Consider the following 25045-nt stretch of genomic DNA (forward strand, 5'->3'; position numbering starts at 1 on the left):
AATTTTATGATTTCTAACATTTATTTTTTTTTCTGTCTTTTATTCAAAGTTTGCCATAACTGTTTGATCTCTCTCTAAATGCATAAGTAGACGGCTGTTTTTGTTACTGCCTAACCACTGGGGAGTAAATTGCCCAGTCTCTCCCTCCAGATGTCCAAGGCATAGCTCTCAGCAATAAGACAAGGTGTCTTGTTTCTTTTGTTTACCTAACCAAAGGACTCATTCCAAAGAGATTTATATGTTAAAAATCAACTTTGAAAGTACATACTTTACATAAAACACCTGTTTGAAACATATAGCTGGTTGAGTTCTGGCAATTTACATGCCCATGTCACCATTACCACGATGAAGATGAAGAACTGCTGTTGTTTAGTCGCTAAGTTGTGTGCAGCTCTTTGTGACCCCATGGACAGTAGCCTGTCAGGTTCCTCTGTTCACGAGGTTTTCCAGACAAGGATACTGGAGTGGGTTACCATTTCCTTCTTCAGGGGATCTTCCCAAACCATGGATGGAACCTGGGTCTCCTGCAGTGGTGAGTGGGTTCTTCACCACTGAACCACCAGAGAAGTCCCAGAGCCACCTAGGGTGAATGTCAAATTCCCTCAAAGAAATATCATTAAGAGAAAATCTTTGTGACACTTTAAGTCCACACAAATGCTTAAACAGAACCAACACCAGAAAACCAAAATCCTAGTTCAGATGAGATCTCTGAAGCTGGCTGTAATTCTTTGTGGGATGTGTTAGGTAGAAAGGATAACTCTGGATAGGGCTATAGCTCAGTAGCCCCTGCCTCCTGGGAGCCTCGGAAAGGACCCTGGATTTTCAGCTACCCACAGTGAGGTCATTCCTGGGGCAAAAGTAGAATCTCCTTGAATTCCTGAGGATTTTACATTTATTCAGTGACATTGTGGATGTTGATTTCATCTTTGAACATTTTGAAATTAATTTGCTTTGACTCTAAATAAGAACCGGAAACAGGAAGCCAGGAACTGATCTTGAACCATCGCCCCACCCATGACTCATGCAATAATCCTAACAGTTTTTGAGCCAATGAAATCCATGGTTAGATAAACAGTAAATTCTTCTTTTCAACACATATTAGATATCCCAGCTTGCCTAGTAACGTTCTAACTTAAACCCCAGACTTAATATTTAAAATTTATATTTTTGTTGGCACTGATTTTGATTTTTATTTAAAAAAATGTTTATTTATTTATTTTTGTCTCTGCTGGGTCTTCATTGCTGCATGGGCTTTTCTCTAGTTACGGTGAATGGGGGCTACTTTCTAGCGGCAGGGCACAAGCCTCTCATTGCTGTAGATTTCCTGCTGCAGAGCACAGGTTCTAGGGCGCACGGGCTTCAGTATTTGCTGGCACATGAGCTCAGTAGTTGAGGCTCCTAGGCTCTAGAGCACAGGCTCAATAGATGTGGTGCATGGGCCTGTTTCCCTGAGGCATGTGGGATCTTCCCGGGTCCAGGATCAAACCAGTGTCTCCTGCATTGGAATGCTGATTCCTTACCACTGAGCCACCAGGGAAGCCCTGATTTTTAAATAATTCCTGTATTTTACAATGAGTTTGTTGCAGTAAGCTGTTGCAGCCTGGCAGAGCAGAGACCAGAACCTGCCCCATGAATCAAGGATACGGCAAACTGTGCCCTAGTAAGGATTGTCCTAGTAAGCATGCCAAATAGCGGGACGTGCTCTCTGCTCCCCTTCACTGCCTACCCCTGTGTCTGTCCCCATGGAAACAAAACAAGATGTTACTGATCAACTGCAGACCCTTAACTTGACTCTCTATGGTGCGCTAATCAAACTCCCCAGTATAGCTATTCCCTAATGATCTGATATGACTTCTGCCAATAAAAGTACAGGCTGAGAAGAGCCATTTTGTCTTCCTGCCATGGAGAGCAAGGCCCCCTGACTCTCCCGCTTGCCAAATCATGTGTCTGTCTTTTCATTATGCGCTCGCCCCCATTTCAGGTCTTTCTCACCCACTGTGCTGGACGGGGCAGTAAGCCATCTGAAATTACCTGTAAAATTAAGTGAATAGATGTGTAGTTCTTCACTGGCTTTCTGCTAACATCGTCTTTAAAATGTATCAACACTGAAATCCAGTCACTTCTCACACCTCTACGGCTTCCATCCGAGAACCATCCTCTCCTCAGTAGTAACAGGCTAGTCTTCCAGGTGGGCTCCCTGCCCTGCTGTCTATTACCCACATAACAGAAAACAAGATCCTTTTCTTTTCTTTTTATTTTTTAATGAATGGCGTCTTCCTCTTTAACTATGTACTTGGCGCACCGGCTCTCCTTCACCGCCTGTGGCTCTCTCACAGCAGGAGGCTTCTCTGGAGTATCTATTTGGGCACCGGCTCCCCTTCACCGCCTGTGGCTCTCTTACAGCAGGAGGCTTCTCTGGAGCTGTGGCTGCAGCTCAGGAGTTGTGGCCTGTGGGCTTAGTTGCTCCCAGCCCCGTGGGATCTTAGTTTCCTGAGCACGGAGAGTTTCCTGCGTTGGAAGGCAGATTTTTAACTACTGGACTGCCAGGGAATGATCTTTTAAACTGAGCTTTTAAAAGACGACATGATCTGTTAAGCTGTGAATTAGAGCATGTCCTCACCACCACACCCCAAAGAACACTGCAGTGTCTACCCTTCTTAGCATGAACTCCCACCCCCTCACCACTGCTTATAAGCCCCTCATGACAGGGCCCCTCTGGCCGCCCTAGCCTCAGTCCACCGGTCTCAGCCCAGCTCCTTCGTCTACGCACACGGGCCTCTAACACTGCTCGGTCCTGCCCAGGCTCCTGGCCCTGCTGTGAATCCCCAAATGCACCCCTTCTCCAGAAACTCACCTGGTTAGCTCCCCGCTTCCATTCAGGTCTCTGGTCCAGTGGCCCAAGGTCAAGGCCTCAGAAGTGCGATGTCTGACAAACCCTGAATTATTGGCCCTGCCATCACCACTACCAATCTTCTGGCCCAGCCATAATTTTCTCCAGAGTAGTTATCAGTGATATCAGAATATTTGTTTTTGTCATCTGTATCATTGAAATATATATTCTTTAAAAGAAGAACCTTGGGGCTTCCGTGATGGTCCAGTAGATAAGAATCCATTTGCCAATGCAGAGGGCATGGGTTTCATCCCTGGTCCGGGAAGATTCCTCAGGCAATGCAGCAACTGAGCCATGTGCCTCAGCCACTGAGCCTGAGTGTCCAACTACTGAAGCCTGTGCGCCTAGAGCCTGTGCTCACAGCAGGAGAAGCCCCTACTTGCTGCCACTAGAGAAAGCCTGCTCACAGCAACAAAGACCCAGCACAGCCATAAAGAAATATGTGCTGGGCTTAGTTGTTCAGTTGTGTCCCACTCTTTGTGACCCGATGGACTGTAGCCAGCTAGGCTCCTCTGTCCGTGGGGATTCTCCAGGCAAGAATACTAGAGTGGGTTGCCATGCCCTCCTCCAGGGGATCTTCCCAACCCAGGGATCAAACCCAGGTTTCCTGCATTGCTGTTACTATAGGCATATATAGTAGCCTGCCTCAGGGAATCCTGTCCCTCCTCCTTCTGACCCTTAGACTAAAGTGCCTTTGTTTACATCACAGGGAGATAACCTGAGCCTGCCCATCTGTGGAGGGACTGTGACGTTCTTGGGTTCTTTGTGTGGGAAATAGCACCACTTGTTTGATGCTTACCAGTGTGGCTCAGAAGTTCATGAGGGGCAGGGGGTGGGGGCAGAGGGGGCAGGAATCACGGATAGCTGTGGCATCTTTGTTTACTGATATGGCAGGAGATATTCCATTTAATACCACCTCTGAAATAGCTGTAAGGAAGCAAAACTAACAACCCCCACTCCCTGAGGCTTGCCATTCTAAGAGATGTTTGCAAGAATTAAGTAGTCTTTTTACTTTGTTTCCTCACAGCACCCCCATCTCTGATCCATAAAAGAACCTGGCATCCAGGCCTCAACAAGATGGTTATTTTAGAGACATTATTCTGCCATCTTCTTGGTCAGTCGGCTCTCCAAATAAAGTCGGATTCCTTGCCTTGACACCTTGTCTCTTGGATTTATTGGCCTATTGTGTGGCGAGCAGAGAGAGCTTGGACTCAGTTACAGTAGTACACACTGGAAAATGTAGGGTGGGTTCAAGCCAAAGGGTACCGTAAGAAAGATTTGAGACAGGCCAAGAGGGGCGGGCTGACCAGCGAAGGGTAAACTTTTGGTAGAGGTAAACTTCAGAAAGAGAAGGAAAATATAGGGTGTGGGAGAGATGCCTCAGAGAAGAAAGAGCTGAGCAAGTTGGACCAATACAGGGCACGCCACGCACGGTATGTCAGGGTGAGCAAGCGTAATCTGTCAGGGTGAACTAACATGACAGGTGGGGGACAGCAGAGAAGACTGAAAAAGAAAAATCTGTATACTGCTGAGAAGGACAGAGTATGAAAACATACTCGAAAGCTAAGTGTCATGTGGGCTACAGCAGGGCACAACCATACCTGACAGAGAATGGAAAGGCTAAATAAATACAGAAGTGATGAGGCACAGAAGGCTTGGGTAAGGTGAGATGGAGCTGGAAAGGGTAATAAATAAAAGTTGAGTCTAAATGTTGACCCCCCGATGAAACTAAGAAGAATCTGTTCCCATTAACTCATTAACAAGAATTATGTGGAATATAGTTGTGGTTGATGTGGGTTTTCAATATTGGTAGCATATATTAAGCAGGTCCCAATATTGATTGGACCTCCTGGAGAAGGCAATGGCACCCCACTCCAGTACTCTTGCCTGGAAAATCCCATGGATGGAGCAGCCTAGTAGGCTGCAGTCCATGGGGTCGCTAAGAGTCGGACACGACTGAGCGACTTCACTTCACTTTCAATATTGATTATCCCAAATTCTCAGGGTCCTACATCAAGGTGTTCATCAACACGTTACCAATCACAGAATTCTATTCTGCCGTTGGTCCTTAAACCTGCACAGTTGTTAAAATTATATATATATATTAAAAAACAGGAACCTTGTCTATTTGTCACCACTTTTATCTCTCGAATCTAGAACAGTCCCAGTGCATAGTAGGGGTTCAATAAGTAGGGGTTGACCATAGGCTGGCACAGTGCTTTCAAAAAGCAATTTGAAAACATGTAGGCTGCCAGTGTGCTCCGTCGCCGCAGCTGTGTCTGACTCTTTTTGACCCTATTGACTGTTGCCTGCCGGGCTTCTCTGTCCATGGGATTCTCCAGGCAAGAACACTGGGTGGGTTGCCACGCCCTCCTCCAGGGGATCTTCCTGATCCAGGGATTGAACCTGCATCTCCTGTGTCTCCTGCACTGCAAGTAGATTCTTTACTCACTGAATCACCTGGGAAGCCCCCAAGACATGTATGACAAGCCTTAAAAATATTCATGCAAAACTTTCCTGGTGATCCAGTGGTTAAGACCACCATGTAATCCAGGCGACCCTGGCCCAGGAAGTAGTATCCCACATGCCGGCACAGTTAAGCCAGTGCACTGCAGCTACTGAGCCCTGGAGCTCCTGTACCCGCCCACAGCTAGAGAGTCAGGGTGCCACAACAAAAGATCCTGCCAGGACTGAGACCTGATGCAGCCCCCACAAAAAAATGTTCATGTTCTTTGACCCAGTAATTTTTACTCAAGAAATCCATCATTTTAAAATAAAATAGAGAATAATGTTTAGGTATGCAAATTTTATTTTAAAAAAATGTTGGCCATGCCAGGTGGCTTAGCAGTATCTCAGTTCCCCAACCAGGCATCGAAACTGGGCCTGTGCAGTGAAAGCTCTGAATCCCAACTAGACCACAGAGGAACACCCTCAGGGTAAGAATATTAATCAAGGAATTCCCTGGTGGTCCAGTGGTTAAGACTAGGCACTCTCACTGCTGTGTCCTGAGTTCAATCCCAGTTTGGGGAACTGAGATTCTGCAAGCCATGAGGGCAACCAAAAATAAAAAATAAATTAATCAAACTTTATTTGTAAAGGTAGAAAAAAGATACAGAAGAGTGGGTATTTTTTTTTTTTTTAAGGAAATAGTATACAGCTGGTAAAAAAGTTTTTAAGGACAGTTTATAATATATAAAGTTATTTATTGATTATAATGAAGTTTTCAAAAATAAGATTGAAAATAATTCATAATGCATAACTACAGCTATGCAGTCCTGTATAGACACGCAAATACATGGGAAGCAGTTTGTGCAACTGAGCGTAGCTAAGAAGTGACGATCTGCCAAAGAGCTCACCATGTCCCTCCCCGTGGAGACATTAGATGGTTTCGTATCTTTCTGCTTTTATTTATTTTTGTATATTGTTTGTGACTGCACAAGGTTTACTTTTTAAATATGATTAGTTAGTTAGCCAGTTACTGTTGTCTGTGCTGGGTCTTCACTGCTCAACGGGCTTTCTCTAGTTGCGGCAAGCTGGGGCTCCTCTCTGCTTGTGGTGCACGGGCCTCTCATTGTGGCGGCTTCTCTTCTTGGGGATCGTGGGCTCTAGGGTGAGCAGGCTTCGGTACTTGTGGCACAGGTGCTCAGGAGTTTCAGCTCCTGGTCTCTAGAGCACAGGCTCAGTAGTTGTGGTGCATGGGCTTAATTGCTCCAAGGCATGTGGGATCTTCCTGGCGTAGAGACCAAAGCCCTGTCTCCTGCATTAGCAGGCAGATTCTTTACCACTGAGCCACTAAGGAAGCCCTTGACATTTCTAATGGGATAGAATACTTATTATAATGTATTAAAATGTGCAAAATGAAGTTTTAATGAAAAAATTCAACTCTCCTTTCCCAATTCACATTGAAACATCTCTCCTCTGACATCATGGGGCAGAAATCCGTACTGATGGTCCTCCAGGGGAAAGAATTGAACTCTTCCTCCACAATCCATGATCCATTCTTGGATTTGGAAGTCAGCTGAGCAATGAAGGCAACACTAAGAATGCCATCTATTCTTGGGCTTCCCTGGTGGCTCAGATGCTAAAGAATCTGCCTACAATGCAGGAGACCTGGGTTCGATCTCTGTGTCAGGATGATCCTCTGGAGAAGGAAATGGCACAAAGTACTCCAGTATTCTTGCCTGAAGAATTCTACGGTCAGAGGAGCCTGGCGGGCTATAGTCCATGGGGTCCCAAAGTGTTGGACATGACTGAGAGATTTTCACTCATTCGTAAGATCTTACCATCAACTATTGATTACTGATTGTTACCTAATTTTAATCTCACCACACCTGAGAGGGTAGAATGGATTCTTTCATTTTCATAGCTTGAGGATCTGAGTCCCTGAGATACTAAATGTGTGGCCTGGATCCCCAGAAAATGTTGACCTTGAAACTTAGATGACTGTGGACTTCCTGGGAAGCCCACCTAGGCACCACCTGGGTGACAGATGAGTGAGTCATTCAGCCATGGAGTGTGGGTCCTAGCGTTCTTGGAGGGGTCTACAGTTTTCCACCTGAAGACTCCTGCACATACTAAGACTATATTCTCTCTTCCTTCCATGTCAAGCAGGCTTTTCTTTAAAAATGCAAAGATAACTTCCCTAATATTAAGGCCAACCCGAGTCCCCCTACCCCCACTCCACCCCATGACTCATCCCAATTGCTAATCTAAATTTCAGTGACACTACCCTCAGGGTTGTAGTTGAGCATGTGGATCCAGGACAGAAGTTATTTGGGCATTTGGACTTGGCTGATCTGGAAGGCAGTCCTGAAAGTTGATATTTTATTCTAGATGGATTTTGGGAAGGGATGGAAATGCCTGATGAGAGAAGACAGGTAAGAAGATTCCAAAAGCAAAGGCCAGTGAGCTCTGGGTTCTAACAAAAGGACTTGGAAAACCTGCCAGCCATTCTGGGCTTATAGTTTCGAGTTTCAATTCCTTCTCAATTATAGACCATTCATTTGGCAAACATGTACTAAATATCTACTATATGTTGGCCGCTGCTTTTAGAAGGAACTGGGGCTGATGGAACCTCACTCTCCTGGCACTCAAGGTTGGCTCAGTCTTGCTCAGCCTAACACGGGTAAGGAAGTTTTAACACAAATGGTAAGGGCAACCTGCACAGGTGCCTTGTGGACATATATGTAGACTGGCAGCTTTGAGCAAGGAGTTACAAAAACCTTATAAAAGAGACAGCATATGAGCTGCATTTTGAGTATAAGTAGGAACCCAATGGACACCCAGGACAAATGAACACGCCTCATAATCCAGGACATGCATTCCTTTGCCTAGGCCAGGACAGGACTCAGACTAAGCTGACTGGGGAGCTTCGTCAGTTTCTTTCCTGGCGAGAAAGTATGCCCCCAACATCTGACTGTTCAGGAATCACAGTTACTAAATATTGAGATGAGGAGTGGGCAGGGTGGGGCTGGATTTGAACAGGAAATTTCCGCTGGAGGGATTGTTAAAATGCAAAGCCCTGGGCCCTCACCCCTGGAGTTCTCATCAGTAGGTCTGGGATAGGTCCTGAAAACCATCCCAGCTGATGCCAGTGTAGCCTGTTTTGGGGCTGCACTTTGAGAACTATATTAGAACCACTTTCTGGCAAGAAGAGCAAGGGTTTATGAGTCTAGTTTGGTTTCTAATATCAGAAGGGAGCTATGAGGTATAGAATAAACCAGACCACACCTGATCCACCCTGGCACCGCACGCCTACCCCAGTGACCCAGTGTTTGATTGCCTTGGGGTCACAGGAGCTGCAAACAGCCAGGAAGGGACCAGATTTGGAGGTCGGAGAGGGTGCCCGGGAAGCAGAGCTCGACACTCAGCACCTGGGGCTGCTGCAGCTCCACAGACTGGCTCCTGCGCCCTCAGGTCCTTCCTCACCCCTCAGGACGCTGACTTCCAGGCCTTCCTCTTACTCTACCTCAAATGTTTGGGCCTCTGATGACAGAGGAGTTCTGTCTGGATCTTTCTGATCCAGACAGGGGAACATAAGGTGACAGACATGGACAAACTTACAGGTTAACAGAATGGGCTAATAACGAGGGCCCTGAAAGTGTTGGCAAATGGCTTCAGTCAGGTGTCCTAGGAGAAACACCAGAGAGTCACATTGGTCTAGGAGTGTGACTCTCGCTTCGGGTGTGAGAGGTCCTGGCTTCAAATCCTGATCGAGCCCACATCCTTTTGGGCTTCACTGATGGCTCGGACAGTAAAGAATCTGCCTGCAATGCAGGAGACCTAGGTTTGATCCCTGGGTTGGGAAGATCCCCTGAAGAAGGACATGGAAACCCACTCCAGTATTCTTGCCTGGAGAATCCCCCTTGAACTGAGGAGCCTGGCAGGCTGCATACAGTCCATGGGCCACAAAGAGTTGGACATGACTGAGCGACTAAGCACACAAGAGAAACACCAAAGTTATTTATCTAACTTTTGAGACTTTGACATGGATGCTAGAGGGCGATCTGAGATTGCTGAAACTACAAGTGTTGGTCCAACCACCAAAAGAATGCTTTGTAGGCTCGGCGAGCATGCTCAGTCATGTCCCACTCTTTATGAGGCTGCCAGGCTGCCAGGCTCCTCTGTCTGTGGGAACCCAGGCAAGAATTCTGGATTGGGTTGCCATTTCCTCCTCCAGGGGATCTGCCTAACCCAGGGATTGAACTGGGGTCTCCTACATTGGCAGGAGGATTCTTTATCACAGAGCCACCTGGGAAACTCCTAGATTGGGCTTTTCTGCTTAAATCAAAAATTTGTCAGATACTATAAAAAAATAATAACAATGTTTTAAAGTGGGAATTGCCTGGCAGTCCAGTGGTTAAGGGGCTTCACTGGTGGCTCTGATGGTAAATAATCTGCCTACAATGCAGGAGACTCACGTCTGATAGTTGGGTCGGGTATGACTACCCACACTGGTATTCTCACCTGGAGAATTCTAGGGACAGTGGAGCCTGGCAGGCTACAGTCCTTGGGGTCACAAAGAGTCGGACACAAATGAGCGAAATCACTTACACTTTCACCAGTGGTTAAGACTTGGCGCTTTCACTGCTGTGGGCTGGTTAGGGTCTCTGGTGTGGGAACTAAGATGCCACAAGTCACACAGCTAGACCAAAAGAATAAAAATAGCCAATTTCCTTGACCAAACAACTTTCATATGTTGATTAATCGTGCCCTTATTTTACCTTTTAGTGAATGAAAGACAGATATGTAAAGAAAGAAAATGCAACTAAAAGAAAAACAACATACTCAATAAAAATGGGAATAATAATTCAAGGAATCATATATCTATTTTCATACCTTAATCTATTTTTCTTCCAGTTTTATTGAGATATAATTGACATACAGTAGAACTGTACACATTTAAGATGTAGAGCATACTGATTTGACTTACGTACATTATGAAATGATTATCAGAGAATGATATAATTTTGAGACATTAGTAAACCTTCAGTTCACTTCACTTCAGTCGCTCAGTCGTGTCTGACTCTTTGCGAACCCATGAGTTGCAGGACGCCAGGCCTCCCTGTCCATCACCAACTCCCAGAGTCTACCCAAACCCATGTCCATCGAGTCGGTGATGCCATCCAACCACCTCATCCTCTGTCGTCCCCTTCTCTTCCTGCCCCCAATCCCTGCCAGCATCAGAGTCTTTTCCAATGAGTCAACTCTTCGCAAGAGGTGGCCAAAGTATTGGAGTTTCAGCTTCAGCATCAGTCCTTCCAATGAACACCCAGGACTGATCTCCTTTAAGATGGACTGGTTGGATCTCCTTGCAGTCCAAGGGACTCTCAAGAGTCTTCTCCAACACCACAGTTCAAAAGCATCAATTCTTCAGCGCTCAGCTTTCTTTGGAGTCCAACTCTCACATTCGTACTTGACTACTGGAAAAACCATAGCTTTGACTAGAGGGACCTCTGTTGGCAAAGCAATATCTCTGCTTTTGAATATGCTGTCTAGGTTGGTCATAGCTTTTCTTCCAAGGAGCAGTTAATTTCATGGCTGCAGTCACCATGGGCAGTGATTTTGTAGCCCCCCAAAGTAAAGCTTTCCACTGTTTCCATTGTTTCCCCATCTATTTGCCATGAAGAGATGGGACCGGATGCCATGATCTTAGTTTTTGGAATGTTGAGGTTTAAGCCAGCTTCTTCACTCTCCTCTTTCACTTTCATCAAGAGGCTTTTTTGTTTCTCTTCCCTTTCTGCTATAAGGGTAATGTCATTTGCGTATCTGAGGTTATTGATATTTCTCCTGGCAGTCTTGATTCCGGCTTGTGCTTCATCCAGCCTGGCATTTCACATAATGTGCTCTGAATATTAATTAACTAAGCAGGATGATAACATACAGGCTTGATGTACTCCTTTCCCAATTTGAAACCCGTCTCTTTTTCCATGTCCAGTTCTAACTGTTGCTTCTTGACCTGCATACAGATTTCTCAAGAGGCAGGTCAGGTGGTCTGGTATTCCCATCTCTTGAACAGTTTTCTACAGTGTGTTGTGCTCCACATCAAAAACTTTGGTGTAATCAAAGGAAGCAGAAGCAAGAATTATCTTGCTTTTTCTATGATCCAACAGATGTTGGCAATTTGATCTCTGGTTTCTCTGCCTTTTCTAAATCCAGCTTGAACATCTAGAAATCCACGGTTCACATACTGTTTAAGCCTGGCTTGGAGATTTTGAGCATGACTTTGCTAGCATGTGAGATGAGTGCAACTGTGTGGTAGTTTGAAGATTCTTTGGCATTGCCCTTCTTTGGATTGGAATGGAACGGAACTTTTCCAGTGCTGTGGCCACTGCTGAGTTTTAGGACAAACTAATATGGTTCCCTGATTCTGATTTCTTTTACTTGCTGTCAGCTCTGCAATGAGGAGTGGTCTACACTTGGGTACAGACTGTTTTGAAAAAGCCCTGGATGGAGACTTTCAGACCTGGACTTTGCGTGAACTGTGTTAACTGGGCAAGTTATTCAACTCCCACAGTTCTGTTTATTTCCCCTAAATGGAAGATTTACATTTAGATTAGATTTAGATTATGACCCTGCAGGTCTCTTCTGAGCCAACGGTCTGGTATTCTGAGCACACGATCCTGAGCAGAGAGTCACAGGGCACAGCATTCACGGAGGAGGACACCCCGCTCAGTACACTCGTCCTCCAGGTGCTGAGATACAACAGCTCGGCACTAACAAGCACCAACCTGGTGCTGAGAAAATTCCTGAATGAATTTCAGAATCAAATACAAGTAACTCTGGGGTTGCCCCAGCCTGGATTCAACACATCCTACTTGGGCTCCAGAGTCTCCAGCTCCAGATCCTAGACCAGCTCTGACACACTCCCAGCATCACTGCATGTCCCCCACCTCTCACACTGTGAGCCCTTAGAAGGTGGGTCTGTGCAGGTAACTGGATGTGACCACTAGAGAAACCTTGGTTGAATTCTTGCTCCTGTAAGGCTCAACAGATAAGAGCTGAGCAGCCTCACCATTCAGCTTTGATTGTACCTCTGGTTTATGTCTTCACTTGGTTTCAAGGCCTTCCACACACTGTTTCAACACAGCTGACCCCTCAAGTGACTTTAACGAGAAATTATTTAAACTACAACGTCTTCCCTGAACCCACTGTGCCTGATTGCACCCCACACCTTGCTGCACACTAACTCCCAACTGCTTGCAATGTCTTTATTGTCTTTTCCTTTTTGTCTTTTATGATTATCCTAATCATCCACATGGGTGAAGTTCTATCCAAAGTTTCACCTCATTCATTAAACTCTCTCTAACTGCTGGGGTGTCTGGCCTATGAACTTTAGGAACTATTCCTCTGCTTCACTTGTAGCCTTGAAGGAGGTTCTGGTCTGGGACATCTCTGCACATGCATCAGACTGTCCCTCAGGAGTTCCCAGAAGTAGGGGAGTATCATCCACACAGTCATTGTCAGCCCTCTAATGACCAACACGAGGTTATAATCTGGTTTCCCATATCCAGAGCCCCCAGATTATTTGCTAAGCATGCATCCTTGAGCAGTAAGATTGCTGAATTAATAATTAATTAATAGCACCCAGACCCCAGCCTTCATTCTCAGGCGATGACTTGTGTTCCCTCACCTGCCTCACCTGATGCTACGGGAAGCCCATCCAGAGGGCCTCTCGCTCCTGAGGACTGGGGAGAGGTGGAGAGCACCGCTCCCCCTCTTTCTCCCGGGCTCCTGCCTGCTTTCATCAATGGGTGCTCTTTGTTCAGACCAGTCTCCTGGTTTGGCTGTGATATTACTGCAGGTTTCTCAGATTTATGGGAAATCCTCACCTGACTCATCAAGAGCTTGGTCTCATCGACAAAGAAGTTTGGCTTCTCCATCAACCACGCAAGTCTCTGCCCTCCCCGCCTAGCAGTTCTGGAGGATGAAAGTTCCTGATGAAAGTGTCCATCCACAAACCAGAGGCAGTAAGTGTAGGGACTCCTGGACCTGGTTCAGACACAGCCGTGCAGAAATACTGCAGAGCTTGATCCTGAGCTCAGAACCAGTGGATCGAAAGTAAACACTACTATTTATGAGTAATGATCCCTTCCCAGTGTGTGAGAAATATTGTGTTGTGTGTGTGTGAAAGAGAGAGAGAGATTGATTTTAAAACTTGGCTCATGAGCCTGGGGGTCTCGTGCGTCCAAAGGTGCAGGGCTGGCAAGCAGGCAGGAGACTCAGGGAAGGAGTGATGTTACAGACAGAGTCCAGGGTGGTCTGGACAATAGTGTGGCTGGCCTGACTCTCTTCCCTCTGAGATTTAGGAAAATCGTGAGTTTATCATCACCCTCATATTGCACAACATTTAAAAGGCCTGTGTGTTTGGCTTTGCCTTTGTTCTTATTGTTAGTGTGCTGCTATATTTGTGGAAAGAATAGTTGTGCAATGTTATGACTTCTGTAAATTCATGAACTTACAATAGGTTCATGAAGGTTCAGTGGTTAAGACTGCACTTCCAATGCAGGGTTGCAGAACTAGGGATCAGTCGGGGTCGGGGGAACCTGGATCCCACAAGCTTCAGGGCATGGTGAAAAAAATAAAAAAGAAAAAAAAAATTTTTTAAAGAACTTACAATAGATTACTAAGAATAAATAAATTCATAGTCACACTGGAAGAGAATGGAGAAGGTACTGTTATCATATTAGGTAGTTAGACTGTGGGTGAATTTTTTTCCATTTAAATATTTATTTGCTATTGTTGTTGATATGTGGTGTACAATCAGAAAAAAATGAAAGAAGGAAAAGAGCTGATTTTGGCTGTTATGATGCAAAAAAACAAAACAAAAGAAAACAAAAATGTACATGTACTATCCAATTTATTCCGTTTATTACTCTGAAGTCAGTCAGATATAATCACAGCTTAAGTATCAAGTGTTTGGAATGAGACTCAGAAGTGCCCAGCCCAGGATCACACAGCTGGTGGAAGCCAGGTCCTGAGACAACCAGCCCAGTGTTCCATTGCTATGGCAACTTCAGAGAGGAAGAAGGCTTCAGAGACCATGCGGTTGATCTTCTCACAACATCACCCTTCTCTATACAACATCCAGAGGGAACAGTTGAACTGCTTTAGTGATGGAGAATTCAGCTGCTACTAAAGAAGCTGATTCCTGTGTAATCGTAATTGTTAATAAAAACAAAACCTTACAATGAACCCAATTCTGTCTCTTTGATGCTTCTACAGAAATGACCAATTTTTGAATTCTGTTGTCAGACAGAATTTTTAAGCCTTCACGTAACACTCTTCAATATTTGAAGAGTCTATTCTTTAGCAAATTATATCTCATCAGGCAAAACGAAAAAACAAAAACAGCTATTATCAGTGGGAAGGTTGGTCCAAATATTTCAGCCAACCAATAGTATAAACATGAAGTTCTCCCTAATGACGCTTTATGTGCGTGCGTGCTAAGTTGCACAATCGTGTCCTACTCTTTGCAACTCCATAGACTGTAGCCCGCCAGGCTCCTCTGTCCATGGGATTCTCCAGGTGAGAATACTGAAGTGGGTTGCCTTGCCCTCCTCCAGGGGATCTTCCCAACCCAGGGATTGAACCCGCGTCTTTAACGCCTCCTGCATTGGCCGGCGAGTTCTTTATCACTAGGGACACCTGGGAATCCCAATGACGCTTTGAGGAAGTTTATTAATTCTTTAACTGAAATGATATTTGTTTAGCACGTGCTTTCTGCCAGGCCGTGGGGATACATTAGGTGAAAGCAAAAGCTGCTGAGTCGTGGCACAGAGTCAGACACGACTGAAGTGATTTAGCAGCAGCAGCAGCAGCCTTTCCCTTCTCTAGGGGATCTTCCCAACCCAGGGATCCAACCCAGGTCTCCCTCATTGCAGGCAGAATCTTTACCAGCTGAGCCACAAGGGTAGCCCAAGAACTTGCCCTGTGTGTTTCTATGCTAAATAGTCCAGCTGGGAAATAGGCATTTGGAATAGAGAGCAAGGGCGCCACTGTAGTCTGGGAGCAGCTCAGGACCTCCTTCCTGAGGAGGGGACATTTGAAAGCAGCCTTGAGGATGAAGAGGAGTTGACGGGGCAGCTGTGGTCTGTATAGAGGGAAACCGCTGATAAGGAGTCGTGTGTGTATATTGGATGGTGTGGTGGTGTCACAGGATGGACCAAGTCCCTGGAGACTGGAGAGTGGGCGCTCCACCTGGGCAGTCTGGAGCCCAGAATGTCCTTCCCCACCCTCTTAGCTGTGTTACTCCAGACAAGTTATTTTCCCTCTGTGCTCATCTGCATCTGCAAAACGGCTGACGTTTTAGGGATGTGGTGAGGGCTGGTTGAGTTGATATGGGAAGTGCTCAGGACAGTGCCTGAAATGTACTGGATGCTCAAGCCTTGTTTGCTCTGGTGGCTGGAGGGAACCGAGGTGGGAGAGAGCGGGAGGCTGAGGATGGAGGCTGGGCCCTGGAAGCCCTCCTTGCCTGGTGGGATTTTCTTTTTGCTGACCCAAGATCGTATCAAAGACAAATGATATAAATTAGGTTCTAGTCATGTCTGGATGGCATCACTGACTCGATGGACGTGAGTCTGAGTGAACTCCGGGAGTTGATGATGGACAGGGAGGCCTGGCGTGCTGCGATTCATGGGGTCGCAAAGAGTCGGACACGACTGAGCGACTGAACTGAACTGAAACTGAATCATGTCTCCTTCAGGCTCCTCTGGCCATGACAGTCTCTCAGACTTCCATTTTTGTTTGATGACCTGGATGTTTTTGAGAATTGCTCAGGGATAGTGTGGAATGTCTCTCTAGTTGACTTGGGTTTTTGCAAAGAAGACCACAGAGATGAAGTGACATTCTCCATACATCAAGGGTTTATTTATACTGTCCACTGGAATATCACTAATAAATTCACTTCAGCACCCACCTAAGATATATTTCCTCGGTTTCTCCTTGTGAAGTTCTATTTTACTTCCTCACTGTCCACACTGTAGTCTTTGGAAGGAAGGTACCATGTGCAGTCCACACTTAAGGGGCACTCTGATATAAACTCTGGTGTGCAGGGGTTTGTGCAAATATAAGTTTTCCAATGAGATGGAGAAGTACTAGACTGATGAGCAGATGCGATGGAGAGTCTCTGTGTAGCTTCATAAGAAACTGCTGATTCTCATTTCTAGCGACTGTGCTGCTTCCTATTCCTGCCCCATTGAGCCAGGGTTTCTGCTGCTCCGTGTCCTGGTCAGCACTTGGCATCACCGGTTCTTGGATTCTAGCTACTCTACTAGGTGTGTGAGGATGTATCATTGCTGTGTTTATTTGCATGTCTTATATCTTATATCTTTCCTTTTCTCCTTTGCATTTCACTTCTCTTCTTTTCACAGCTATTTGTAAGGCCTCCCCAGACAGGCATTTTGCTTTTTTGCATTTCTTTTCCATGTGGATGGTCTTGATCCCTGTCTCCTGTACAATGACATGAACCTCCGTCCATAGTCCATCGTGGTTATATGGGTCTTTAAGATCTGTTTTGTAGAGTTCTTCAGTATATTCTTGACACTTCTTCTTAATAATCTTCTCATTAATGTTATTAATGAGATTTAATATTGATGAATCTTCCATTCTTTTCTAGAATTATTTTGTGTCAACTGAATGTCAGCTTTCTCATTTTGAGATATAACATTTTAATGACATATATGCTGTAACCATTTTTAATGCTTCCTTCAGAAATGTTGCATTTGCAATTCTTTCCCTCAGAAAGATCTTTCTGGATTACCTGGTATCTAGTGTCTTACCATCACTTGAGACTTTATTGACTGCTAATACTTAATACAGGTTGCTCTCCTGTTTCCCTGGTTTGCTATTTCAAAGTATCAAAAACTATCAATGCTTAAAAAAAAAAAAAAACTGGTGTGAATATCGGCCTTTCAAGTTTTTCATGCTTAAGCAAAATTCAGAAAATGGTGTTCTAATCTTAATATATGCCTTGCACAAATATTGCTCTGTTGTTTTCCCTACTGTCAAAATGAGCTGCTTCTTTTAGGAAAATAATAGGCTTATGGTCGTATCTCAAAATGCTAGCAAATAGTTATTTTTCTTAAAAAGAACTATCTTCTATGATGACATGGGAAGTATACATCAAGCATTTCTGCTACATTCCACAGTCCTATGTCCCAAGGAAAATCATTTGTATGAGTTGAACTACTCTCTTTTTCATGGAATGCAATTTTTATTTGAAAGAAGGAATGACACTGGAAGAGCTATAAAACTTAGTGAAACAATGAATTACTTTTAAAAAATCTTACATTAGTACAAGTGACATCCACTCTGCAAAATAGGCTTATGGATTTTAATATAACAGAATAGGAAATAGTGATATTGTTTCAGGTCCACTGAAAAAATAACTTTTAAGAAACTATTACTTGCATAGTTTTAGCTTTGTATCAAAGATAAACATCCATAAATAACAGGAAAGGTTATTAAAAATATTACTCCTACATATATATGGTCCTTTTTATTTCCATAGATTTTCAATCAAAATAACGGATTCAACGCAAAACAAATATAAAATCCAGTGAGAGAGACAAGGAAAAGACTTGCAAAAATATAATAATGAAAAAACTTCCACTGTTCCCACTATAGAGTTTATTTGGAGAAATAGTTATTTTTCATGTAAAAATCATGGGTTATTAACATTATTCTAAATAAATTAGTTAAAAATGTTTAAACTGTTATTTCTACTACGGAAAATATCGACAGAAGTAACTACATAAACAAAATTATCCTAGGGGTCCTCACTAATTTGTAGGACTGTATAAATATCCTGACCAAAATGTTCTGAAAATATCTGACTACAGAGTCGCTGGGCGAGGACTCGGGAGAGTGTGATTGCCGAGTTCTCGGTGCACGAGAGGAGAGATCAGGGCAAAGTCCCAGGTACCGGATGCGGTTCTCAAAGCCTCAGCGTCCCAGAGTCAAGGGCCTTGTTTGGGGCGGGACTGTGTTGGGGAATCCCTAGACTCCTCGAGTTTCACTTTCTTTTTGCGAACTGTGTTGTGCCTTTCCGGCCGGACACTCGTTTCGCGGCCCTAGTTCTCACTTCCATTGGGTGTCTGGTTTCTAGAAGCCAATCAGCGGCCCCGCGATTCCACGTTATAGTCTCCAACGTTACCCACACCTCCTCCGCCGGGACTCGGTTTCTCCCCAGACCCGGAGGATACAGGTCATGGGGCCGCGAACCCTCCTCCTGCTGCTCTCGGAGGTCCTGGTCCTGACCGAGACCTGGGCGGGTGAGTGCGGAGTCGGGAGGGAACGGCCTCTGCGGGAAAGGGCGAGGGGACCGCCAGGGGGCCGGGGGGAGTGGGATGGGCAGAACCCCCAGGGAAGGAGCCACGCCGCCGCCCTCGCCCAGGCCCGTCCTCTCTCACCTGGTCCCGTCCTATCCCTCCCCTGCTTCCCGCCCCCTTTTCTCTCCCCTAAGAAGTCCCGGTCCTTCTCCGACCTTTTCGGTCTCACGTGCCCCTCAGCCCCCTCCCCACTCCTGGCCCCATCACCTCTGACCCGGGACCCGCTCCAGGAGGAACATCGGGCCGGGTCTCACCCCTCCCCGCCCCCAGGCTCCCACTCCCTGAGCTATTTCTGCACGTGCGTGTCCCGGCCCGGCCTCGGGGAGCCGCGTTTCTTTGCCGTCGGCTACGTGGACGACACACAGTTCGCGCGGTTCGACAGCGACGCCCCGAATCCGAGAATGGAGCCGCGGGCGCCTTGGATGGAGCAGGAGGGCCCGGAATATTGGGAAGCGATGACAAGAGATGCCAAGAAAGCTCAACAGAGATTGCGAACGGGCTTGAACACCATACGCGGTTTCTACAACCAGAGCGAGGCCGGTGAGCGAGATGGGCCCGGGTCCAAGTCACGACCCCCATCCCCAGGGACTGGCTGGGGTCGCCCCGAATCTCTGGGTCCGAGGAAGGAGCCTGGGGAAGTGGGGGGCGGGGACTTGATCCGGTTTCATTTTCAGTTTGAGTTTAATCACCGCGGGTGGTCGGGGCGGGTCAGGGTCTCACACCCTCCAGTGGGTGCTTGGCTGCGACGTGGGGCCGGAGGGGCGCCTCCTCCGCGGGATCTGGCAGAACGCCTATGACGGTGCGGATTACCTCGCCCTGAACGAAGACCTGCGCTCCTGGACCGCGGCGAACACGGTGGCTCAGATCACCAAGCGCAAGTGGGAAACCTCCGGGGAGGCAGAGTTCCAACGGAACTACCTGGAGGTCAAGTGCGTGCAGTGGCTCCTTAGACACCTGGAGACAGGAAAGGACACGCTGCTGCGCGCAGGTATGAGGGGCACCGGGCCTCCCTGATCTCCTCTCAGGCTGGAGCCGGCTTTCCACGAGGAGAGGAAAATGGGCTCCTTCTGGGAACACCGCCCCAACTTCTTGTCTGGAGAGGGGGAATCCCCCCAGGTTTTCATATTCTGTAGAAGACAGTGACACACCAGTGGCCCCATTTCTCTGAAGGACAGTTAAAGCAGTCAGTGTTTTTGGAGAAGCAGAAAACCACCCCTGAAGTAACTGGTCAGTGGTGCCCTTTGACCCTGACTGCCATCTTGTGAACCATGACTTTATCTCTCAAGGCCTGTTCTCACCCTGAGACCATCTTAGGAGGCCAGACTCCAACTTTTCTGAGGCATTCAGCCTCCACCCAAATCAGGACCATTACTCTGTCATTTCCCCTTCCATGGAGTCTCCTACCTTGGCACTCACCCTGACTCCAGAACTTTCCAAGAACTAGGAGTTTTTCCCAATCCGGGAGTCCAGGTTGGTGTCTGGTGTTTCTGCTGCTTCTGTTCAAACCCATTATCTCGTCCATTCTCAGCATGGTCATGTGGTACTGCTTCAGTGGCCCATGGAATGTGAATTTTCTGATTCTTCCTCTTCAGACCCTCCAAAGACACATGTGGCCCATCACCCCATCTCTGACCGTGAGGTCACCCTGAGGTGCTGGGCCCTGGGCTTCTACCCTGAGGAGATCTCACTGACCTGGCAGCGTGACGGGGAGGACCAGACTCAGGACATGGAGCTTGTGGAGACCAGGCCTTCAGGGGATGGAACCTTCCAGAAGTGGGCGGCCCTGGTGGTGCCTTCTGGAGAAGAGCAGAGATACACGTGCCACGTGCAGCACGAGGGGCTTCAGGAGCCCCTCTCCCTGCGATGGAGTAAGGACGGGGTTGGAATGGAGCTTCCTCTCAGATAAGGCAGGAGCCCTTCTGGACACGATCAGCAAGGTCAGGACTGAAGCCTGAAGTCTGGGCTCCTTCCCTTTCTTCCACAGAACCTCCTCAGCCCTCCATCCCCATCATGGACATCATTGTTGGCCTGGTTCTCCTCATGGTCACTGGAGCTGTGGTGACTGGAGCTGTGATTTGGAGGAAGAAGCACTCAGGTAGGGAAAGGAGGGAGGGATCTGTTTTTTGTTGTTTTTTTTTTTGTCTCACTGGGCAAGATTCTGGCCCAGGTGGAAGTTCCCTGCCTCTTTACTGGAAAGTACCCTCCACACACTTGTGGAATCTGAGCTGATGCTAAGACTGACCCTTTTGTAAAGTACATGTGAAAGTGAAAGACACATTTTTCATCTTCATAATTCCAGTTGGAGGCCTGTTTCTCAGCATTTGAAGGTCAGGAGGGAATGTCCCTGCTGAGGACAGACCTCCAGGAGGGCAGCTAGTCCAGTCCCCCCAGGTCTCCTTCCTTCATGTTCCTGAGACTGTCCTGGATTTTTAATCACGGTTCTGAAAAGTTCTTTGTTGTCCAGGACTAGGGAGTTCTAGGATCTCATGACTCAGTCGTCTCCCTGGTTGCTCACATGATACTTTCTTCTCACAGGTCAAATAGGAAAGGGCTACACCCAGTCTGCAAGTAAGTACGGAGGGGGTGATTCCTGAGACCCTTGTGCGGGTGCAAACGGGAGGCCATGCGGGACTCACCCTCCTCAAAGTGCCTTCTCCAGTTTCTCTCCTGTGGGTTCTGACCACACTCTGGTCTTGTTCTCCCCAGGCAGTGACAGTGCCCAGGGCTCTGATGTGTCTCTCATGGTTCCTAAAGGTGAGACCCTGGGGCGTCTAGATTGGGAGAGGGGTTAGGGCAGAGGGGACACACTGGATGGCGGGGGTCTCTGAGTGGGACATGTGAGCGTGTGGGGGGCTGTGGAGAATGTCAGCGCTTACATGACTGACTGAACTGCTTCCTGATTCTTTTCTCTCACAGTGTGAGACAGCTGCCTTGTGGGGACTGAGTGATGCTTGGTCCCACTTTGCGACGTCAGATCCCCAGACCCCTCTTTCTGCAGCTGCATCTGAAGGTGTCTGTGCTCCTATTAGTGTAACATGAAGAGGTGGCGAGACTGCTGACCTCTTCCAGAACAAACTTCTGGAATTAAAAAGTGCTGCCTAATAGTCACAGCAGGAAGAATATGCGACCTGTGCCCCTGGGATCTTTTCTGAAGAGAAAATATCATTATGTGTAGAGTGCAGACTGGTGGGTGTGGGAGGGAGGGCTGATCAGCTCTGGGGAAAGCACAGGCAGCACTGATGTCAGTGTGAGTGGATGATGTGCTGTAGCTTCCGCGAGAGAGCAAGTGGCCTGAGTCCACATTAATGAAGATGGAATACAGAGGCGTCTACACTGATCGTTCCTTCATCTGGTATTTGTTGTGTGCCAGATAGAGGATGCTCTATTTTTGCATCAGTGAAACCTCAGTGAACTAACAGCAGACACCCTTTGTTGGCCTCGGGCAGTGTGTTCTGGTGAGGGGGGCAGAGTGAGCCTAATAAGTGAGGGAAGTGTCTGCCTAGAGATTTGGCAAGTGCTCTGAGGAAGGTGACCCAGAGTATAAGTATGTGGGTACAGGAAATGTGGCTGTTTTACTAGAGTGTTCAGTATCGGCCTCGTTGAGGAGATGACCTTTGAGTAAAGATGTGAAGGACATGAAAGAATGTCCACAAGCATGTCTGGGGGGAGTCCTCTCCAGGCAGAGGAGCCTCCAGTGCAAATGCAGGAGGGCAGGAGAGTATGTGTGTTCAAGGAAGAGCCAGAGGCAGGTGTGGCTGGAGGAGCGAGGAATTGACATGAGATCTGGTGTCTGGCCAGATCATGTGGGCCTTCAGCATATTAGAAGGTGTCTTATGTCTGTGAAAGATGTGCACTCATAAGATGGTTTGACTAGAAGATGACCTGGTGTGACTGCTCGTTAGAAGCATCAGTCTAACTGCTGAGCAGAATCAGGAGGTGAAGGGTGAGTGATGCAGTGGAGGAGCCTGTAGGATTAGTGTGGTGTCCAGGGTGGGGATGACGGTGCTCCCCTGGACCCGTATTAAATCTAGACAGTCGGGAGTAGAGCCTGAGAATCTGCATTTGTAATAAGGTTGGTGCTGATGCTGCTGGTCTTCAGATCACACTTTTAGTAGCAAGAACGAACGTAGACCAGGATTCCCAGATGTTGTGTATCAGCCTCACACACAGAGGTTGTTAAAGAAGCAATCCCTTGGTCTTGTCCTAATACTCTGAGAAGGTGGTTCTGGAGAGAGGCTGAGCGTTTCATAAGAAGCCCCACAAGCAATTCTGGTGATCAGCCAATATGGGAACCCATGAGGTATATGAAAGCGAGTGGCCAGAGAGGGGTCTTAAATCCACATTTAAAAGCTTTTTTTTTCCTTCCGAAAGAAAAGGGAATACCTATATTGTCAATTATTAGGTGTGATGTTGAGAAATAATGTAGTTCTTATTCCACCTGAAGACTTAGGCAGTGGTTCACAGTTCAGCGTAATGAAATCCTTGCTCTCTGACACTATTCTCCAGGTTGAGTTCTGCTCACTTATTCTTGGAGCTAACAATGGGATCCAAATAAAGTTAGACATACAGTACTATATATATATGGCTCCACGGGGACAGGATCCAGTGTCCACTCCAGGCCAGGTCCCACAAAGGAACTTTCGGCCCTGCTGGGGCACAGTGTCACTGCTCACACCGTGAGCCCCTCGTGCTGGGCGTGGACCCCGCGCTGAGGACGGCCATCACTGAGGCTCCTGACAACTGGAGGTGGTGTGACTCCCACTCTCGACACCCTTGTCAGATGCATCCTGCATAGTTCAGCTTCTCTGTGTCACAACATCCTGAGTAGAGTCTGACATGTGGTCACCTCAGCATCATGCTGTGTGCTCTGGCAAGAATATGTGGGAAAGTGGGTTTTCTTCTTTAATGGAGGAAGGTGGTCTCTGCCTCCTACCAAGACTCTTTCAGTGTGGAATTCTCCTAATGTGGAAATGCTCCTAATCAGGTGAGGGGGAGAAAGGGATGGACAAGAATGTCAAATTTCAATTGTTAGAGCAAAGATCTGGAACTGGAACTTGACCTGGGACAATGCAGGCACTCGGGTTTGGCTGAAAGAACAAGTGACTAATAAATGCCATCCGGGGTAGACGTCTGCTTGCTTACTTGTTTGTTTTGTTTTCAATGGAGTGTAATTGGTTTACAATGCTGTGTCACTTCCTGCTGTACAATCCAGTGATGATTGTTGAGATGATGATTGTTGAGAGTGCTGGGTAGAGTTCCCTGTGCTATGCAGTATCCACAGCACTTTAAAGTGCTGCCCAGATGGTGGTGGAGGGAGATCCTAGGAGGATGGCTTGCTCCAGATGCAGAAGAATCCAGACCAGGTGGGAGCACGTCAGCAGGGTCCAGGACGACATTTCCAAAAAAGGAAAAAGTGATGGAATATCCAAAGTAGCCACGCTTCTTGAAAGAGTCATGCAAACAGGGGAGTCATTAGAGCTGAATTCCTGAGAGCTTCATAGAACGTAATCAGCAAGCACAAAGGCAAGTGTTAACTCAGGGAGAACAAGAGGTTGTGCAGAAAGTGAGCGGTAAGAGAGTTTACACACGAGTGTGTCAGCTAGAATTGGCACTTGCTGAGGGCGTCTGCCATCTGCCTCTCCAGAGACTGACTCCCGGGCTGCTACAGCTTTGACCTTCGACACACAGGGAGGAGAATGAGGCCCTTTGTGCTCCAGGGAAGCTAGTGGAATGGGTCTTTAGAGAGATTATTTTCAAGAACTGATTTTGTGATCTCAGTTCCTGCATCTCATATCCGTTCCTGTTGTTCAGTCTCTAAGTCGTGTCTGACTCTTTGTGACCCTATGGACTGCAGTGTGCTGGGCATCCCTGTCCTTCGCTATCTCCCGGAGTTTGCTCAAGATCCTGTCCATTGGCTCAGTGATGCTATCTAATCATCTCATCCTCTGTCTCCACCTTTTCCTTTTACCTTCTATCTTTCCCAGCATCAGGGTCTTTTCCAAAGATTTGGCTCTTCTCTTCAGGTGGCCAAGGTATCAGAGTTTCAACTTTACCATCAGTCCTTCCCATGAGTATTCAGGGTTGATTTCCTTTAGAATTGACTTGTTTGATCTCCTTGCTGTCCAGGAGACTCTCAAGAGCCTTATCCAGAACCACAATTTGAAAGCATCAATTCCTTCGCCCTCAGGTTTCTTCGTGGTCCAACTCTCCATTTGTACATGACTACTGCAAAAACCATAACTATGACAATATGTATCTGTGTTGGCTAAGTGATGTCTCTGCTTTTTTAATACGCTGTCAAAGTTAGTCATGGTTTCCCTTCCAA

The 25045-nt window shown here is 46.8% G+C and overlaps 2 protein-coding genes across 2 annotated transcripts in view; both read left to right on the plus strand.

Annotated features, from left to right (window-relative positions):
* Nucleotides 1-23847, plus strand: part of LOC113881177 (BOLA class I histocompatibility antigen, alpha chain BL3-7-like) — a 47299-nt gene extending 23452 nt beyond the window's left edge. The window contains exon 8 of the mRNA XM_027523996.1: nt 21637-23847. Coding sequence (XP_027379797.1) covers nt 21637-21641 — 5 coding nt within the window. The 3' untranslated portion in view covers nt 21642-23847. The remainder of the gene's footprint in view (nt 1-21636) is intronic.
* Nucleotides 18419-21512, plus strand: LOC113882234 (BOLA class I histocompatibility antigen, alpha chain BL3-6-like). The gene is made up of 8 exons (XM_027525462.1): nt 18419-18663; nt 18991-19260; nt 19433-19708; nt 20313-20588; nt 20705-20838; nt 21020-21047; nt 21256-21288; nt 21427-21512. Exons 1-8 carry the CDS (start codon nt 18600-18602, stop codon nt 21510-21512), a joined length of 1167 nt encoding a protein of 388 aa, XP_027381263.1. The 5' UTR covers nt 18419-18599.
* Nucleotides 23848-25045: the final 1198 nt, after the last annotated feature.

Source organism: Bos indicus x Bos taurus, chromosome 23, assembly GCF_003369695.1.
Source record: "Bos indicus x Bos taurus breed Angus x Brahman F1 hybrid chromosome 23, Bos_hybrid_MaternalHap_v2.0, whole genome shotgun sequence".
Taxonomy (NCBI): domain Eukaryota; kingdom Metazoa; phylum Chordata; class Mammalia; order Artiodactyla; family Bovidae; genus Bos; species Bos indicus x Bos taurus.